Source organism: Oenanthe melanoleuca, chromosome 18, assembly GCF_029582105.1.
Source record: "Oenanthe melanoleuca isolate GR-GAL-2019-014 chromosome 18, OMel1.0, whole genome shotgun sequence".
NCBI classification, from domain to species: domain Eukaryota; kingdom Metazoa; phylum Chordata; class Aves; order Passeriformes; family Muscicapidae; genus Oenanthe; species Oenanthe melanoleuca.
In genome coordinates this window covers 4,509,407-4,528,543 of record NC_079351.1, presented here as the reverse complement: position 1 = coordinate 4,528,543, position 19,137 = coordinate 4,509,407, and the positions used below count along the sequence as shown (strand labels likewise).

Genomic DNA, 19,137 nt, shown 5'->3' with positions numbered 1-19,137 from the left:
CCAAAAATTCAAGTTGATTTTACAGTTTAAGACCATTGTTCTCCCACATGGTTTAGCCTGTAAGATTTAGTCTACACATAGATTTCTGCCAGAATTCATATTTTTCACATTATACAGTGCAATTCTTGATATGTAAAGTATTTTAATATATAAAAGCCCTTCATGACTGGCAAATATTTATATTGATATAGCTAAAATGTCATACAAACTACAGGCATCAAAGCTATTGGAAATATGAAAGTAAAATGATGTCTGTCAATGCTCAGAGGTACTGGTAATATCTGTGCAAAATTATGGCTGCCAATACTGTTCTGCTCTTATTTTGCAGACCATTGTAAAAACAAATTAGGTGAAACCTGCTAATAATATGCAACTTCCATCTCAGATATCAAAGGAGCAGTAACCCTGGATAAGCAAAGCTGAGGCAGGAACAGGGGATATTCCAGAGGGCTTGTTCCTGGCCTGACTCTTCCGGATGCTGATGAGACTCTCAGGCCTCTCTTCGTTCCACCCTGAGCTGGTTCCTGTTCTGTGGAGCTGCAGTAATACTGTACATTTGGTGTTGGGTAACAGGAGCTCTCCCAAGTGTCCATGGCAGAGAAACTTAATTCTTGACACAAGTCCATGAAACTAACCTTTCTCTCTCTCTTTTTTTTTTTTTAATTTTTTATTATGGTATTAGAGCCAGAGCCACGTACAAACCACAGCACGTGAAGTGACTGGGGAATTGTAAATTGGGCGTTTTGACTTGAACAAAATCTAAGCATTGTCATACCAATCTGATTATTATTTTAGAATACAGTCCCAGGCTATAACTGTCCTTGTGTACAATAGCAATACAGGGTGTAGTTACAGACACAATTTCCTGGGCTTAGGTTTTGAAATTATTATTTAAGATCACTGTAACATTTGCCCAGAGCACCAGCGCAATTCCTCCATTAGATAATTTTCTATCCTTGTGAGGACAGTTTGGCTTGTGCAGTGCTCCCAGGGCTTTCAGGAAGGGATAGACAAGCAATTGTGACAATAAAATTTGCATCAGCTCCCACCCAGCCTCTCCCAGAACTGAAACACCATTTGTGGCATTCAAAGCCTTTTCACACCAGAAGGGAAGGTCACTTTGATCTCCACAGGGCTGCATCCTTCTGCTTCTCAGATTCCCATGGGAAACACCAAACAGCAACCCTGGAGCTCCAGATGCTTTTCTATCAAAGGCTTGGTGCACTGCAGCACCCAGCACTCAGGCATGAAACTCCAAATCAATCCAGATTAGGTCATGGGGTTCAAAATTTGAAGCAGAAATTTTGGTTGGGCTTTAAGGGCTGAAAAGGGTGTATTGTTCCTGGGCGTGCAGAGAGAGAGAGAGAGAGAGAGAGAGGATAATGATGAAAATATCTGAAATATACAGATTTTCAAGAAGAAAAAAGCAGACTGTGACATGGGTCGGGTGTCATCAGGTCAGTCAGGAAAGATGCTAGTACTGTTGTAGACTGGCCCAAAATCAATGCAAACAAATCATGGGGGAAAAGTCAGTTTCTAAGGCCATGTGGACATTTAGCAATGAAACCTTTGAAAACATCTTCAACAGCACTAAAATCTCTGCCTGAACTGCTCACAACCTCTGCTTTGCTCCTGCAGGACTCTGGGATCAGGTGCTGGGATTCTTCTCCATAAAATTACTGGTTTGCTCCTCTGAATAAAGGACAAACAAGCCTGACTTCCTGCACAGCCTTTCATTTGCTTCTTGGTGTGAAGATGCCTGTGCACGTACCTCATCTCTAAAGGACACCAACTCAGCTGCCCTACTCACCAACTCAGGAGCTCAGCAGCCCCTCTCAGCCAGAGCCATTCTGGTGGTGCTGGGGGAGACCACGCTGTGCCTGAAGCTTTGCTCTGCCAGGGGATCACATCCAGGGTCACTGCAGTGTGTCTGTCACTGCTCACAGGCTGGGTAATGCCCAGGTGCCCCCACTTAGCAAGGCAGAGGGTGGTCCAGGAATTCTGCTGTGTCCTTGCCTATGCACTGCAAAAGTCAAAGAGAGCAGAGATAAGGAGAGGGAAATCATCTCTAGTAGTAGCAGAGCAATTCTTACTCACTCTTACTTACCCTTCCTGAAGAAAAGTTGCTCCAAAACCCACATTGTCTCCATTCCACTGGATTTGGCTTTTCTTTTTTGATTTTGAGCTGAGCCTCAGCTTGTACCTTCCACAGCAAGCTCAGCTGTATCACAGTGATGGCCAAAGGAGGACCCACATGTGGGAAAGACCTCTGGAGAGGGCAGTAGCAGATCCTGCTCTGGGCTCAGCCTGGGAATCATGGAGCCAAACTGCCACAAGTAGTGGAAATCACTGCATCACTACAGCCCCTGCAGCTCTCTCCTCAGCAGCCCCCAAAATTCCACTGATGAAGAATGAAATGGGGAGGGTGAAGAAAGAGTCAGAAAAACTATTGTGCTCCCAGGGAGGCAAAAAGATGAACAGCTCTATTTAGCTTATCCAGCTTTGCTGATGTCAATCACTTTTCTCATTTTAAACAGGAAAGACACCACTTTAGTCCACCTGTTCCATTATTTATCATGCTATGCATTTCCCATGAATTGTCACTCATGCAAGACCTGTACATCGTAAGGGGACACCCTAATATTTTTAATGACCTTAAGCAAAGTGATTGACACTAGACACCGGTGTCAGATGTTGTGGTGACGCAACATGTTCTCCTAGCAGCAGGAAAGCTTCCTGCCGTGATTAAGTGAGGGCTCTGGAAGTGCTAAAATGTGTTGTCAGCTTTCCTCTGATGCAAGTGATTTTATTATAGCGTCTGGTAACCACGGAGTGTGGCAACGCAAATACTGACCCCAAACATCCCCTCCTGCACATATAGCTCACTCTATTTAAAACACGAGGTGCAGCTTGCAAATCCAGGGATAAGTTATGGATGTAACAAGCTTAAAGCATGGAGGGCAGAGGAAATGGTGGCAAGCCAGAATTCCTGGGTGGTTTCAGCAGGAGAAGGGTAGGGATCCAGGATGAGCTGCAGAAGGAAGCCCCTGCAGCTCCTCTTTGGCAGGTGGGCTCTGCAGCAGCAGCACCAAAACTGTCCAGAGGCTCTGAGGGCAAAGAGAAGACACAGGCCTGTCTCACCTTGGTGGTGGAAAGCAAAAATCACACCCAGCCCTTTTGAGTCTGGAGAAATAAGGGGGAAAATAAAAGAGAAGAAAAAACTTCATGCAGCCTCTCTGCCTTCTACACACCGGGGTGGAAACCTGTGACTCAGCTCAGCACCACTTGCCCTTCAAGAAGGAGAAATCATGTTCTGGTTTGCTTCAATTTGGGACAAGCCCCTCAATAATCCATTAACTGAGAAGAGCTGGAAGACCTCTACAACACAAGAGCATCAGAATCAACACCTCAGCCACAAGCAGGAGACACCTGGCACCTGCTTTTCATGCAGATTTGTAATCCCAAAGCTCAGTCAGCAAACACTACACATAGCTTTGCTTCCACAAGTTATTATTAATAGTTATGTCTCAACCTGACTGTGACAGTGAGTGTCTGCAGAACTGTCTGCTATGATTTTTCAATAACAGAGCTGTTAATCAAGCTGCAGAGGGTTGGACTATCAAACCAAAGTCCACAGGCTGCAGAGGTTTGGGTAAGAGATCAGCAGTACATGTGATCACAGTTATCGTCACAGGGGTTGTTCCACAAAAATAGAAATATAATGCAGTCAGAGTCAAAGATACAAGCTATCTTGATTGCAATAAAGAAATATTTTCTAAAGGTCTAGCAGCACTGGATATTATTTTAATGAAATTTATTTTTTAGTTTTATAGCAAAATAGTCAAAAGTGCTAAACCTGACCACTTTAATTTACAAAAAGTCTCATGTTTTTAGTTATGATCATACCTCGTTATTTAGGTTAAACAACATAATTACACATTTCTACTGATTTCTATTCAATAGAGAAACAAAATCAATATTAGTTGGTTTAAAAAAGGGGGACAGTACCACAGGTATTGGGAAGGGGAAGTTACATAAAATATAAGAATCAGCTTATTGAGCAATTTGCAATGTGTTCATATTGCTTTTTTTTGTTGGTTTTTTTTTGGTTTTTTTTAGCTACAGTTTAAGTCTCAGGTACTCTGGCCATAAGCTTGTAGTCACTTCAAACGCTATGACTTCTCCCTTGGTCAAATGTCAGTGTTTTAAGGAGACCTCTTGCATTTCAAGACAGTTCAAATTATTTTCTCAGTTCCCAAAAGTTCTGTTTCCAACACAATCAGCATGTTGGAGAACACAGTTAGGATGGCTGCAGTTATGTGACACAGTTTTCTGTGAAGGAAAAATGAGTTTTCCTCTGTCTTGGAAAGAATCACTACCAAGTCTGCAGTAAGAAATACATTGAGAGCACTTGCAGAGTTGTTAAAAGTATTTCTTAACCCATTCCATTTTCATTTCAGTTCGTTTCCACAGTTAAATTAAAATCTGCAATGTCTCCAATAAATAGCCAAGTGGACTTACAAAGGTTCTGCCTTCTGGCCAGCCTTCTCCTGGCTGCCTTTAGCCAAACAAGGTTCTCTGGTTTGCCACGAGCGCTGTCTGGCTCTCCCGCCTCTTTGCCTTCTTGCTCTGCTGCCTGATCTTCCAGCACACGGCGCTGGAGGCCAGCAGGACGAGTCCTGAGGACAGGAGGACCAGCCCAAAGACGGAGATGATGGAGCCATGGGAGTTGAAGCTGTAGGCCACGGCAGTGACCACGACGCCGGCGATGAGGATGACCACGCCGAAGGGCACGGTGCAGCGGTAGCAGGAGAGCTCCGCTCCCCCCGTGGCCGCCGTCAGCTGGCACTCGCTGACCAGCGGGACGGTGGTTATCACACAGTCATTGCTGCTGCTCTTCTCTGTGCCTGCAGGATCAGGGTGCTTTGGGCTGCCCAGGATCTCTTTGATAGGTTCGTTTGTCATCTTGACCGGCTTGGCTCGGCCTGTTCCTAGGCTAGAGCAGGCTCTGCACTGTGAAGAGAAGGGCAGCAATTCAAACAATAATCACCAATTATTTATAAAACAAATGGGGACACAGAAGTATCCCTTTGGGATCACAAACAACCAGACATTCAGACCCCACAAGATCAACAGTGACACAACTGATTGTGAAGGATCTGAATCACTTCTTATAGTAAAAGTCAACAATATGCCAGAAAGAATAAAGTCAAAGACCAAGACAGACATCAACATTAAAGTGTTGTGGGCCAAATCCTACATTAAGTTACATCCTCAAGTCAGTATTTCTAGACGTAATTTAAATTTCAATGGCATTACATTTTCTCACTAAGAGATGAAGTTCACACACTCTTTTGATTTTTGCTCATACTTTTTCCACACAGTTTCTTTATACACCTACACAAAATACATTACACAGATTTGCTCCACTGCACATCACAATAACATGGTAAAGCCCAGCAAAAACTCAGATGAACAGTGAGCCTTTCTCAGTGCAAATGCTGCTTAGGGAAAAAATTCAAATGGTCTTGAGAAGGTGTAGATGTGGGGGAGTGGGGATGCAGATTCCTGCACTCAGCTCAGCTCAAGGCTGGTGAACCTCAAGTTACAGCAACATCAGTGCCAGACTGGCAGCTTGCTATTTACCCTGGCTTCATGCAAAAGCAACGGGTCTCTTGTAAATCCATGAAATTACATCCCTGTTACTCCTGTGTGGGAGGGAGATTTACCGTCATATTCACTCATCTCAGATACTGCAGGTTGTTTTCCTCCTGTCTCCAGACTGCAAACACACTCTCAGTCCTGACACCACACACAGTTTGACTGCATCTGCACAGGAGGCAAATACCTTTCGGCTCTGGGAAGCCCAGGGAATAATCAGAGTCCACCTGGTCAGGGCAGGAGGAGCCCATGGCTCTCCTCCATTCCAGGCTGCCAGGACAGAGCTCAGTCTTGTCTCCAGGGCTCTGGTGATGTGGGGTCACTCTGGGCCTGCTGTGAGCTCTGCCAACACCCAGGCTGTCACAGATGCACTGTCCTGGACCCAGCTCAGTGCACCCCCAACACAGGCTCCAGAGACTGGGACACTGGGGAGACACTGGGGAGACACTGGTTTTCCTGCTGTGAGCAGCTCCACCACGCCAGTGTGGGCTGTGCCACTTTTGCTGTCGTGAGCAGCATGATAATGCAGCTCAGAGAACAAGGAAGAGTGTTGGCAATGCAGTAATGCTTTTATCACTTTTATCACCTTCACATCTGTGAGTAGGAAGTTAATTGCCAGATACTTGTATTCTCCTTTTCCTTTCCCACCACTCCACCCTTGTTGCTAAGATATATTTGTTCATTGTGGAGAGCCTTTGGTTTTATATCTCAGTACCTCCTATAACTGACCATGGGTTTTCCAAGAAAGAAGATTTCATTCTTTAAAAAAAACCACAGCACAAACAGGCTAAATGCTGGATTATAGTGAGTGTTTGTATACAAAGTCCCCTTGAGCCCTCAAGAGAGAAGCAAAGCCCAGATCTGGTTTGCCAAAGCTTTTGCTCTACTGCTCTGGGGCAGAGTGCTCAGCTCCCTGTTGTACCTGCTGTGCAGAGCTGCTGTGGCTCAGCCCTGCCAGAGCAGCCTGTCCCTGCTGAGAACACACAACACACCCAAGCACACACACTGACAGCCCAAGAAGCAACAGGCACACACTTAAAATCTCTGTTTGATCATCAGGAACAGCTTTTTTACTGTGAGGGTAACTGAGCACTGGAACCTAGTGAAGTTTTGGAGTGTCTACCCTTGAAGATAATCAAAAGCCATCTGCACAGCATTGCCCAGGTGAGCCTGCTGAGGAATAGGGGGGTTAGACCATCTGACCTCCAGAAGTCCCTTCCACCCACAAGCATTCAATGATTCTGTCTGTTTCTGTGAGAGTACTCGGTATCTCCAAGGGCAGGAAAGGGATTTGTTCAGTGCCTATCACACAAAGCAAATATATCTGTGCTGACACCTTAGATATCCTCAATTCTCCTAGGTTCAGTAGTATTCTTTGAATCATAATGCATGATTAAATGCCTTTTAAATCAGACAGAAAGAGCCCAGGAAAGCCATGGGCTTGCTCTTGAGTGTTATTGATCTGTTCCCATGTGGATCTGAGCCCAAGTTCTGCATTTTCAATAATGACTGACACAGCAGAGAGACTTACACTGGTGCCATTATGTTGCTGCATTACTTACCCATAAAATGTTACAGAAGTTCAGCACAACATAACAATGTGGTCCCCAAATGTCACCTTTTTTTGATCTTACTATTCAGTTAGTATAACATTTTATTATCAAATTAGAGGTAGAAAAAAATAACTATTTTGCATATAAAAGGTCTATTGGCTCAAATACACTGTAATAACTATTCAAAAGTCCAAGTACTCTAACAATCACTGAAATAGGGAAACTTCGAAATAATTTGCCAAAGCCCATAATAAGCATTATTATTCTGAAAAATTTTAAACTTTTAATCAAAATGTATTTACTCCTGTCTCTAAAGTCCTTATCCTTCTGCTTCAGATACATCTTCAATGAGCATCAAAACCTCCTACATCTCTTGTACAGAGATTTATGAAGAAAGGAGATACTTTTATACAGTCAAATCTAACAGGAATAAAAAAAAAATTTTAATCTATAATAATTAAGTCACTGGCAAAATCCTTGTTGATTTCTGAGGAGCACAGTTTTTGTCTGGAATAGGATGTAAGGCAGGCATTCATATAAAACAAATAAACAACCCTCTATTGAAATACTACTAAATGAAATAAACAATAAAACCTATTTGAAGTGTGAGCAAAGGTATCCAGCCCTAGAAAAAAGCACATTGGATCCTCATTGCCAGCAAAGTCACTTCTGACTTAAGCCAACAGGTGATTTGGTTCAAATTTCAGGGTAAGAAATTTAGGCAAAGACACCCAGCAACACCAGCATCCTCTCACTAATCATACCACAAGTTCTATCTTAAGGAGCTACTTTGAGTTGGAGGAAGAATATGCTTCTGTGGCAATCTGTGGCTAACTCTGGATAAAGGGGAGTGAAAAATTTTAGCCACTTTTAAGGGTGAGTTTAGATTTATCAAAAACACATGAAATCCATCAGCATGCACACCTACCAGATCCAGGAGAAACCCATGGTAACAGATCCTTGACTCAGAAAGCAGAGGAAGAGTGCTGGAGATGTTTTGTATGACAATTCAAGGCACAAGGAGCTGCTCGAGTCTTTGAAGTGCCAGATGTTGCTGAATGATGAACTGGAGGTGACAATTTTCTAGCATGGACGTTTTCTACAAGAAAAATTGTTGGATATTTATCAGCTTCTTAAGAATAGAAGTCATGAGTGTAAAGCTCCTGCTGTGGGCTGACTCTGCTCCTAACCTAACCAAAGCAGGAGATGTTCTCCCCCTGGCTCTCCTAGTGGCTTCTGCCTCTTTTCTTGGAAGCAGCCACCCCTTTCTGGCCCAATATAACATTTTCCTTTGATGATGTGACATCTCAGTAGTGAGTATCATAACCTAGTCAAGACACCCAGAAAGAGCCAGGCAGGAAAAGGCAATTCACAAGAAATACTGCAGATAAAAATCTTATTTAACTTAATTTCTACTGCTCACTTCACCTGTGTGAATAATGATTCAGAACACATGGGAGTTTGTCTCTTCTATGGGTCCAGTTTCTTTGAGCAAATCACTCCATCTCCCAGCTCCTCAGATTTCCTAGCTGTGAAATGTGACAACACACTTACCACTAAAAAAACCTGTTAAATCTCTTCCACTATAAGAAAACCTAAGTAATATAATCCCAAAAACTCTTCTCAGGATAAAAAAGGCAGACTTACACAGCCCAAGAACTCTGTGTAATAGACACAAGTCCATTACATTTACAGTTGTTCATTTCTGTTACTGGGTTTTTAAAAGCAAGATTTGTAATTCCAAGAGGGACAAGGCAGACTCTGCAGCAGGGCAGTGATGACTGCAGAAAGCAGAGCGATGGAAATTGTTATCAACTGCAGAAACAGCTGTGAAATCACCAGGCAGCTGGGTAAAACTCATGAAGCAGCAGAGATTTGTGTTGCTAATCTTATTTGACAATCCCTTTCTAGAAGTGCATGATCATGGGAAATAATTTCAACATGGAAGCAGGAGTCCTAAGTGGGGATGAGAGTAAATTCATGAGAATAAGTTTGTATAAGGATAAACTTTAAGGATTTTTCTGTTTTTAAGTTATTTAGACCCTGCTAACATCTCACAAACACAAACATTTACAGTCACAGACTTCTGCTGTTCTCCAGAAGATCCTTGGAATAAGCCTCTGTGACACTGCTAAAGTATATTTAGCTGATTATTGAAGTTAGCTAATAATAAGGAAGTCTACTTGTTTATCTCCTTGACTATATTCTTTTCCACACGACCTAACAATTAGTTTAAGTCTCTGAAAAGTTTGGAGGGAAATGCAGGAAAAAAATCCTGACTTCAGGTAAATAATCTAGATTTCATTAAAACAAATGCAGACCTCTGAAATGTGTTTGCAATCAACTTCCACTTGGATTACAGCAAGGTTACATTTGTTTGAAAGCTCTTCCCAGCGCAATTGTGCCCCCTAAGCCACTCTGCCAGCATCTTGCTTGGAAAAGATTAATTGCTCTGTCAGTTATTAATTTGTATTTATCCCTGATTGCACACAGTTTAGGTATTTTTATTTTAAATCAATGCCTTTATCAAAAATTCTGACAGAGCAACTTCTTAAAGGTGAATTTTCTTTCCTTCTCCTTCCCTCCCTCACTACAAAACTGAGAAGCAGAAACACATGAAATCTCTACACGAAGCCTCCAGCATTTTAACTCGGAATCATTTCAATGTGGTGCACTCTCAGGAGGCATCCCACATATGGAATATCTCTGTGCAAGGGCAAAGAGACACTACAGCCCTTTCCTCTTTTTCACATTTTACTCATAACCAGTGGGACACATTTGAGTTTCCCTCCTTCAAGCTCTGGACCAGATTCTATTTTACACAATATTTCAGACATCTTTTGTTTGCTTAGGTAAAATCCCAAAAAATCATTATGCTCACACTTCACACTATGTCTATACATTAAAGTGACTATGGAAAATACCCTAAGGAGTCCTTCTGTCCCAAGAGGAGAGCCTGAGTTCATTCAGAATTCAACAGACTATGGTAATCCTCAACACAATCCCACAGCTCTGCCCCAGGTGAACACTCCTGGAAATACACAACCAGAATTTGTACTTACAAGACTTACCATGCCCTGAGCTACAGAGGCAGGAGAACACATTGCCTCCATACCAGCTGCCTCAGGATGCAGTAAGTTTCTCTCACCAAGTTTTTAAGTAAAATCATGAACAGATTTAAATTCTCGCACCTTTTTCGTTTTCCTGACATTAGCCGGGGCGTAGGATGGGAGCCAACTCAACTCCTCCTGTTATGTGCCAACTGCAAAACTTCCAAACGCGCCTGCTACACTCTAAACACACCTGGGCTAAAACCCTCCGTGCCACGCCGTCCCCGAGCAGCTCTGCAAGACAGCAGTACAGCCTTGTACAGCCCTCCGGTACCGGAGAGCGCTCCGAGGGGAAAGCCTTGTACAGCCCCCCGGTACCGGAGAGCGCTCCGAGGGGAAAGCCTTGTACAGCCCCCCGGTACCGGAGAGCGCTCCGAGGGGAAAGCCTTGTACAGCCCCCCGGTACCGGAGAGCGCTCCGAGGGGAAAGCCTTGTACAGCCCCCCGGTACCGGAGAGCACTCCGAGGGGAAAGCCTTGTACAGCCCTCCGGTACCGGAGAGCGCTCCGAGGGGAAAGCCTTGTACAGCCCCCCGGTACCGGAGAGCGCTCCGAGGGGAAAGCCTTGTACAGCCCCCCGGTACCGGAGAGCGCTCCGCGGGACACCCGACCTGCGCCCGGGGAGCGGCTCCGCCTGCCGAGCCCCCGCGATTGCTGAGCGCGGGGAGAGATCCCAGTGCCGGAGCGGAGGGAGCCGCAGGTCCCCGGCGTGCCCGAGCACGGGAGCCGGGCACCGGGAGCCGGACACCGGGCACCGGCGGAGGCGCGGCCGCGGGTTGTGCGGCTCCGGGGCTGCCAGCGAGCTGAGCCGTGCCGTGCCGTGCCGAGCTGAGCCATGCCAGTCCATGGCACAGGCTGGGCCAGTGTGCCATGCCATGGGCCAGTGTGCCATAGCATGGGCCAGTGTGCCGCAGCATGGGCTAGTGTGCCGTGGCGAGCCGTGCCTAGCGAAGCCGAGCCGTGCCTTACCTCCCGGCCGCCGGGCGGGACTGCGGCGGCCACCAGCCCGCAGCCAGCATAAGAGGGGATGCAGCTCGCCCGCACAAGGGACTGTAAACAAAGTTCTCGGTGAGAGCGAAACAATCAAGGGACCGGAGCAAATTCAGCGGCGGGCGGGGCGGCGGCGGGACGGTCCCGCTGGGCGGGGGGGCCGGGGAGGGTCCGGCAGTGCCGGGCTGGGCTGGGCTGGGCTGGCCACGGGGCCCGGCCTCAATCTCCGCCCCGCACTGCCCGCAGCCCGGCAATGGGCACTGCCCACAGCCCGGTACACGGACACTGCACTGCTCACAGCCCAATACAGGGACACTGCCCACTGCCCGGCACAGGGACACTGCCCACAGCCCGGTACAGGGACACTGCCCGGCACTGGACATTTCACTGCCAACTGCCCTGCAAAGGGACACTGCCCACAGCCCGGAACGGGGACACTGCACTGTCCACAGCTCGGTACAGGGACACTGCACTGCCCACAGCCCGGTACAGGGACACTGCCCGGCACAGGGACACTGCCCACTGCCTGGCACAGGGACACTGCCCACAGCCCGGCACAGGGACACTGCCCGCAGCCCGGTACAGGGACACTGCACTGCCCACATCCCGGCACAGGGACTGCCCACAGCCCGGTACAGGGACACTGCCCGGCACTGGACATTGCACTGCCAACTGCCCTGCAAAGGGACACTGCCCACAGCCCGGAACGGGGACACTGCACTGCCCACAGCCCGGTACAGGGACACTGCCCGGCCCTGGACACTGCACTGCCCACTGCCCGGCATAGGGACACTGCCCACTGCCCGGCATAGGGACACTGCCCATGCCTGGTTCGGGGATGCGCACGGCGGGGACAGAGCGAGGGGAGGCTCCGCATCGCGCCCTGCCCGCGGCAGGACACGCACACGGGGCGGGGGTGCGTCCTGCACCCCTCTGCCCTGTTCCAGCCCCCTCTGCCCTGCTGCAGCCCCTCTGCCCTGTTCCAGCCCCCTCTGCCCTGCTGCAGCCCTTATTCCCTCCCGCAGCCCCTCTGCCCTCCCGTTCCCAGCCCATGCTGTGCTCGGTTCATCCGGCTGCAGCACTGTGGGTGAGGGTCAGTGCCTGTCCTGAGCTCGCTGGGCTGTCACACGTGCTGGGTCAGTTGAAAACACAGTCCCTGTCGAAATCCAGATGAACTCAACTGCTCAGAAATTAAAAGAGAAGGAACATAGCTTCAGATGGCATTCTTAGAGGATAAAGTTTTATATATCATTTAGAAATATTTTAACTGGATTTTCTAAGCTTCAATTGCACATTTCTGCAGCACATCAAATACTACAGGGGTTTGGAGTGGATGAGTGTGGGTGTGTGTTAATTTTTTACCATGATTTCTGTTATTTCAGACAAAAAGCAGACAAATTATGCTTTTAAGTCTTGTAAAAGGACATGTTTGAATTTTGTAGTTAAGCTCACCCAAAGTTTATATTTAAAAGACACTGTTTTATCAATGATTGATAAAAGAACAGTGCACCAGATGTATTTAATCAACCACTCTGTCTCTGAAAGCATGCATGTACTTTTGACTCCCTTTCCAGGGTGAAATCCTGGCCTTACAGAAATTAATGGCAAAACTTCCATCAACTTCACAGGGGCCAGGATTTCATCCTGTGCATTGTTAAGAACTGCCCAGTGATGAAGACCCTGCCAAGGGTTCATCTCCTCCAGACAAATCAACCAGGTTCTGGAAAAGCTCCACAGCTTTATGCAAGAAACTGTCAATTTTTTTCCCCATTTGCTGGTGCTCCCATCAAATACATCAGCATTTGAGCAAAAATGACAGACAAATTGGATCTGAGGGGAACTTCATTAGGCAGGATCTCTAGGACCATTGTCTGGCCCTTCCCAAAGCAGCAGCTGTGTCTGTAATATCTTCATTAGACTTGACAAGTTCCACCTTAAAAAAAAAATCAGGTTTCCTACTCCTTCTGTTGGAGACTACAAGTCTTACTCTGTTGATATCTAGGATCCTGGTTTTTGGCTGCATGGATTCATAACAATTATATATGGACGAGTAAGTGTTTGGCTGGAGCAGCTATTCTTTATTTTGGCTATTAACCCTCTAATGCCCTAAGAGGGGGAAATTAAACTCTCCCAGGCTTATTTTCAATCATTTTTTTCAGATGTCTTACCAACTTCTTCCATAGAAGTGCAAGTATTTTCCTGGCCTACCAGAAATACTACCATTTCATCATTTTCTTCTGATTGTTCAGGATGTCTGTTTTTTTCTCCAGTATCAGTTTCATTTTTCACTTTATATCATAAATTCTTGCTGTTAGCACATGTGTGCATGACCTAAATTTCACCTCATTCCTATTACATCAGTTCCTCTCTAGTCCTTCCAGTCTAGTATTTGGTCCTCCTATGTTGACAGAGAACCTCCCTCCCAGGCTTACACCATCCACAGCTCCACTAGTACATTCTTATTTTTCCATGCCAGCTTCATTACTGAAAGTATTACATAAAAATACTGAAAGCTTTACATAAGATATCTCACAAAACTGATTTTTAGGAGCTATTCTAATACACATAAACAAGCACCAAAGCTGGGCTTAGAATTCACATTTCTGTATAAATAAATGCCCTAACAACAGGCTAAAAAGTCAGTCTCCTAGACCTCATGCAATTCTTATTTCTTGCTGTGAAGCATAAAAGCTGCAATGAAAAGTGATGGCAATGACATCTTCTTGCTGTGAAGCATAAAAGCTGCAATGAAAAGTGATGGCAATGACATCTCTAGTGCTGAGAGATCATCCCTAGAAGGATGGGTTTGTAGCACTCAGGCACTGAAGGGTTTAAAACACCTTGGGCACCAGCTTTCTCTGGCCTTTAAAAAAAAGGGATGACTGATTACCTCTGCTTTTCCAGGTCCTGCTGTGTTCTGACCACAACTCTCCAAGGATGTAAGGAAAGAAGGACCAGACACACCCAGAGCAGCACGTTCAGCACCTGTAGAAATTCAGTGCAGACAGCTGAGGAGACTTCAGGGCTGAGCAACAGCTGCAGTGAGGGGTTACAGGTTCACAGCTTTGGACTGCCAGGCCCCAGTGATACATAGCTCCCCTTCAGGAGTTGCCCTAAATGACAGAATCTCCTCCCTGGAGCCTAAACACAGCTGCTTAGAGGGAAGTGCAGCCCCAAAGCTGGGCTGATAAGCAAGAGGCGTGTGTGGTTCTGGAACCAGGGCGCCGACTGAGAGAGCAGTTTGCTCCTAAATTGAGCAATGCTGTTGCTCTGCCGACTGAAACACACTTGCAATACTTCATGGCTTCCTTTGAGTTTCTAACAGTCTCCTGGGCCTTAACAGCACAGCAAACAGTGACTCACTAATCTGGCAAAGTACAGCCATTGTAGGCTCCCTATTCAATTAGTTCTTCTTGCCTTTTCCTTAACCCTCCACTGACTTTTCCTTTTATTTTATCCCTAAACCCACACATAGACACAACATGCCAGTTTACTGCATTTTGTGAAACTTGCAGAAAGCACCCTTTCAATGTGTTTAATATGTTATAAATTGTCCTTACCATGCCATGCAGTGTATGTGTTTTGTGATGAGGAATGGAGTCCAAAAGGACCCCAAATCCAGTTAAGCCAGAGAAGCAAATAATTTCACATGAAATGCTGTAGCTCCCCTCTCATTAACACAGTTTACAGCCCAGTTGGTTGACAGCCATGCAAACCAGCCACTCTGTGGGTAGTCAGGCTCATGAAATGGATGTGCTTATAACAACTGTGAGAAACCTCTTTGGTGGCTGGGAATATGGAAAGGAATTTTCTTTGAACTCCATTAGATCCTACTAGTACTTTGGTCAACATCAGTTATCCTGCTGTGCATGTGAACTTTGTTATTGCCTTCCTTGACTTTCACTTAATCTTCCTGCAGTGCTGAAGAAGACTGGATATCTGGAACTGAAAACAATTATTCTTATCTCCTACTGCTTTCATAATTACATGAAGTTCCCATTTCAAGAGCTGCATTCCTTGTGTGGACATGTGCTTTTAATTAGCAGAGGGATGCATCACACCACAAGAAGCCAATTCCTCAACCTTGCATAATTTGGTTACAGAACCTCTGAATCTTTGGCCACCGTGGCAAAGGTGGTTAGAGGAATGATCTCTCTCATGGTTTTCCACCTGCACTGAGTAACCCAAAGAATTTACAGGGCTAAAAGACAGGAAGGGAAATGCAGACAAAAAGCTGGAAAAACTTGTCCAAGCTAGTGGATAGTGTCAAGGGACATTTTCATTTCATTTGCTTCCCTTCTCAGTGGGTAGGGTATAAAGAACATAACCTGCTCCCTCTGAAAATGGTCTATCTAAAATGTTGAAAAAACAGATTTCCCTTGGACTCATACAAGAGAGGAGAATATAGACTGCCTTACACATGCATGGCTGTGATGGGAGGTGCTGTTGTTACTTCTCAGCTTTTTGGATTAAGAACCAGCTTGCAAACTGCAAAAGTCATGAAACAATTTGTGAGAAAGGCTTTTACATGATGTAGTCAATAAAGCAGCAGCAGAAGCTTATAATTGCTTTGGCTGTGTATACTAGAAATAAAAATGTACATATTGTAGAAATGGTAGGTCAAGATTATTCAGCAGTTTTGCAAAGTTTTTGGAATGCACTGAGTAAAATGGAATTACAGTGGGATATAAATATCTGTACAGGAGTTGAATCCATCAAAATCCCACATCTTTAGTTCATCTTCAAGAATTTCTCAAAGTGCACCAGTGCCACACAGAGACAGATAGAGGAAAACACAATATAGCTGGGAACATTCTCCCACATATGGACTCCCATATCCAAAACAAACACTGAAAATCACTGGGGCCTGAAAACATCAATGTAGTATTCATTGCTGCTTTCACTTCTGGCCACATACAATTTTCTGATGCAGGAGTTGTCCAGTTTCCTGGTTTTGTTCTGTGCCACAGAATTCATTGGATTACCCAGAACTGACTTCAGTAACAAAAGGGTGAGGTGTTAGGGGGGAATTCATACAGATCATTCCCCTCCTAAAAAACATTAGGTACATTAATGCCAAATCAGCAAGTTGCCTTGAGGTATATTTCCCACTCAGAGCAGCAGCAGCTAAATGGAATTACAAAATCACAGAATGGTTTGGATTGGAAGGATCCTTAGAGATCATCCCATCTCTTTCCAATCCTTTGCCATGGGCAGGGACACCTTCCACTAGACCAGGTGCCCAGAGCCCAGTCCAGCCTGTCCTTAAACACCACCATGGATAAAAGCTAAACCTTCCCATACCAGAAAGCCTGGCTGAAAACCAGGTATGCTGACTGCTACACTATAGGGTAACTAACCTGAAGCCTGAGATCCACTAAATATGTAACTCAAGTTATGGGCACTTTTGAAACTCCCCCTCACTGCCCCAGAATAGTAACCCTCTATTTTCACTCAGATGCTATTTAGGTCCCTGATTCATGTGTGGGACTGGATTTTGCTGTATCCAGGCTGCCTTTGAGTTCTTATTCCCAGACCCAGCTACCCAGCACAGTTGCTGTCCCACAGTGTTGGGACAGAGCAGTAGAAAATCAGTTCTGAACTCATCCCAGCCTACAGCCACTACCCACCAGTGAAGGTTCTAAAGGACTTGGGTTCAAACTTCAGATGCTATCCCTAAGCTAAAGGCAATACAGGGAAATACAAGTGATAAATAATAACACTTGCATAAACATACATGAAAACAGAAAATAAACGCTCAGAACAGCTTGTGCTTTCTTAGTAATCACCACTCCTTATTACCAAGAAAAAACATCACATAATAATGCCTTTTTTGAAAGCTTTTGTCCCTAGAGTGGCCTTGTGAGATAAACCTCTTTTTCCATTGAAGTACAAGGAAAAGAGGGAGTGGTCAGGCAGCTGAAGCCAACTTACTGATGCCACGTAGACAATCATATAATGCAAAACATTGACCCTAAAATAATAGGCAGCATGGAGCTGTGATCAGTCCTTCTGCATAAACAAGGATACCATGTAATCCCACAGGCATGTGTCCTGCTGCATGTTTAAGATGAGTTCTTGACTCCCAACTCCTTCTTTTTCACGCTGGGTCAAAGTCACCTCTGTGCAAACAAGAGCCACAAGCTCTTTCAGTTTCACTGAGCCCTATTTCAGAGAAAGAAAGGGACTTAAAAGTGACACAGCAATCTGATAAAAGCTTTGCAAAAGTTAAGGAATATTTCTGCAAGAAAAATTAAATTAGTCTCATCTCCAGGCCATTGCCTCATGTTCCATTTTAAAGACCAGCTCCTCAGCTGGGTGGGCAGCACAGCAACTTAGCCAAAAAATTACTCAGAAGGGATCAGCCATAAGAAATGTATTGCCTTGATATTTGGAGAACCAACTGGGCTCACTGAGAGCATGCCATTTTGATTAATGTTTAAAGAAATAACAAAAATAAGCCAAAATAGTTATACCTATTAATATTAATATTAATATTAATATTAATATTAATATTAATATTAATATTAATATTAATATTAATAACAATAACAATAACAATAACAATAATAATAATAATAATAATAATAATAATAATAATAATACATGTAAGATTACTAAAAAAAAATAACTGAAATGTTTGCCTAGCAGTCTCAGTGGGGAGGTGAGAGCTGGTAAGATATGAGCAGATATTTTACATACTGGGAGGAAGTTTGTGGATACAATCTTGACCTCTGCCAAAATGTTTTCCCCAGAAGTTTTCTGGACTGTGCAAGAATGACGGTCAGCCTGTATGTCCAACCCAGTCAGCCAGAAATCCTCATGCTCTGCTTGCAAACCAATTGACTGGAACTGGAAAGGACAGCTGACATAAGTGAACTCTTTGTCAAAGAGCTCAGCCACTTGGCAGGGAAGTTAGAAACACTACATTACTGCAGCCTTCCCCAGAGCTTACCACCAAATACATTGGGTGGTGCTGCCAGTCAGCAGGTTCGATGATGTCCCACTGCTTAGAGCTGCTTGTTTTATTCTGAAGACACAGTGTTCAGCACGAAATTAGAATGAAGCTGTGATGAAAACAGATTTACAACTTTTGGGAGAAAACCTGTCACAGTTAATTTTGAAGGCCTTAATGCTTAGGCTGAGGGTGATAGGTGGTGTCACTGCAGAGCCTGAGCAAGATGCAAAATGTGTCCCTGCCATGGACTCCTCCTGCCATGGACTCCTCCTGCGATGGATTATTCCTCCTGCCATGGACTCCTCCTGCCATGGATTCCTCCTGCCATGGACTCCTCCTGCCATGGATTATTCCTCCTGCCATGGACTCCTCCTGCCATGGATTCCTCCTGCCATGGACTCCTCCTGCCATGGACTCCTCCTGCCATGGATTATTCCTCCTGCCATGGATTCCTCCTGCCATGGATTTCTCCTGCCATGGACTCCTCCTGCCATGGACTCCTCCTGCCATGGACTCCTCCTGCCATGGACTCCTCCTGCCCGGGAGCTCATCCCAGTGAAAGTTTTACTGTCCCCTTCCATCCTGTCCATCCCGGTGCCAGGGCCACACTCACCTGCCAGCTGTATAGCACTCACAGAAACCTTACATAATGCTCTTATATGTACAGTCCATAAGGGAAACTGCCTTTGTAAACGTGAAGACATACAAAAATACACAAGAACGCACGTGTCCACAGGGCTCAACCTGTGTCCTTGGGGAACACCCCAAAGGGAAGGCCCTGACCATCGCACCCACGAAGCTGCCGCCGTTCCGGCAGCAGGCTGCTGTCCCACACACCCAAAGGCAGCAGCACCGGGACCCGGGAGC

The 19,137-nt window shown here is 45.4% G+C and overlaps 1 protein-coding gene across 3 annotated transcripts; it reads right to left on the bottom strand.

Moving 5' to 3' along the window:
• Positions 1-648: 648 nt before the first annotated feature.
• On the bottom strand, positions 649-19,137 carry TMEM100 (transmembrane protein 100). 3 transcript variants are annotated; one of them, XM_056505569.1, is made up of 6 exons: positions 18,268-19,137; positions 14,203-14,297; positions 8,143-8,313; positions 2,108-5,013; positions 1,811-2,023; positions 649-1,342 (listed from the first exon to the last, which is right to left on the bottom strand). In XM_056505569.1, exon 4 carries the CDS (start codon positions 4,963-4,965, stop codon positions 4,561-4,563), a length of 405 nt encoding a protein of 134 aa, XP_056361544.1. In that variant the 5' UTR covers positions 4,966-5,013; positions 8,143-8,313; positions 14,203-14,297; positions 18,268-19,137; the 3' UTR covers positions 649-1,342; positions 1,811-2,023; positions 2,108-4,560. The 3 variants fall into 3 exon arrangements, with proteins under 3 accessions (XP_056361544.1, XP_056361543.1, XP_056361542.1); XM_056505568.1 differs by lacking the exon at positions 18,268-19,137 and having other exon boundaries at positions 14,203-14,351; XM_056505567.1 differs by lacking the exons at positions 14,203-14,297; positions 18,268-19,137 and adding an exon at positions 11,292-11,497.

Excerpts from the sequence above, each read along its gene's own strand:
- TMEM100 (XM_056505569.1), bottom strand. The coding sequence starts at position 4,965 with ATGACAAACGAACCTATCAAAGAGATCCTGGGCAGCCCAAAGCACCCT.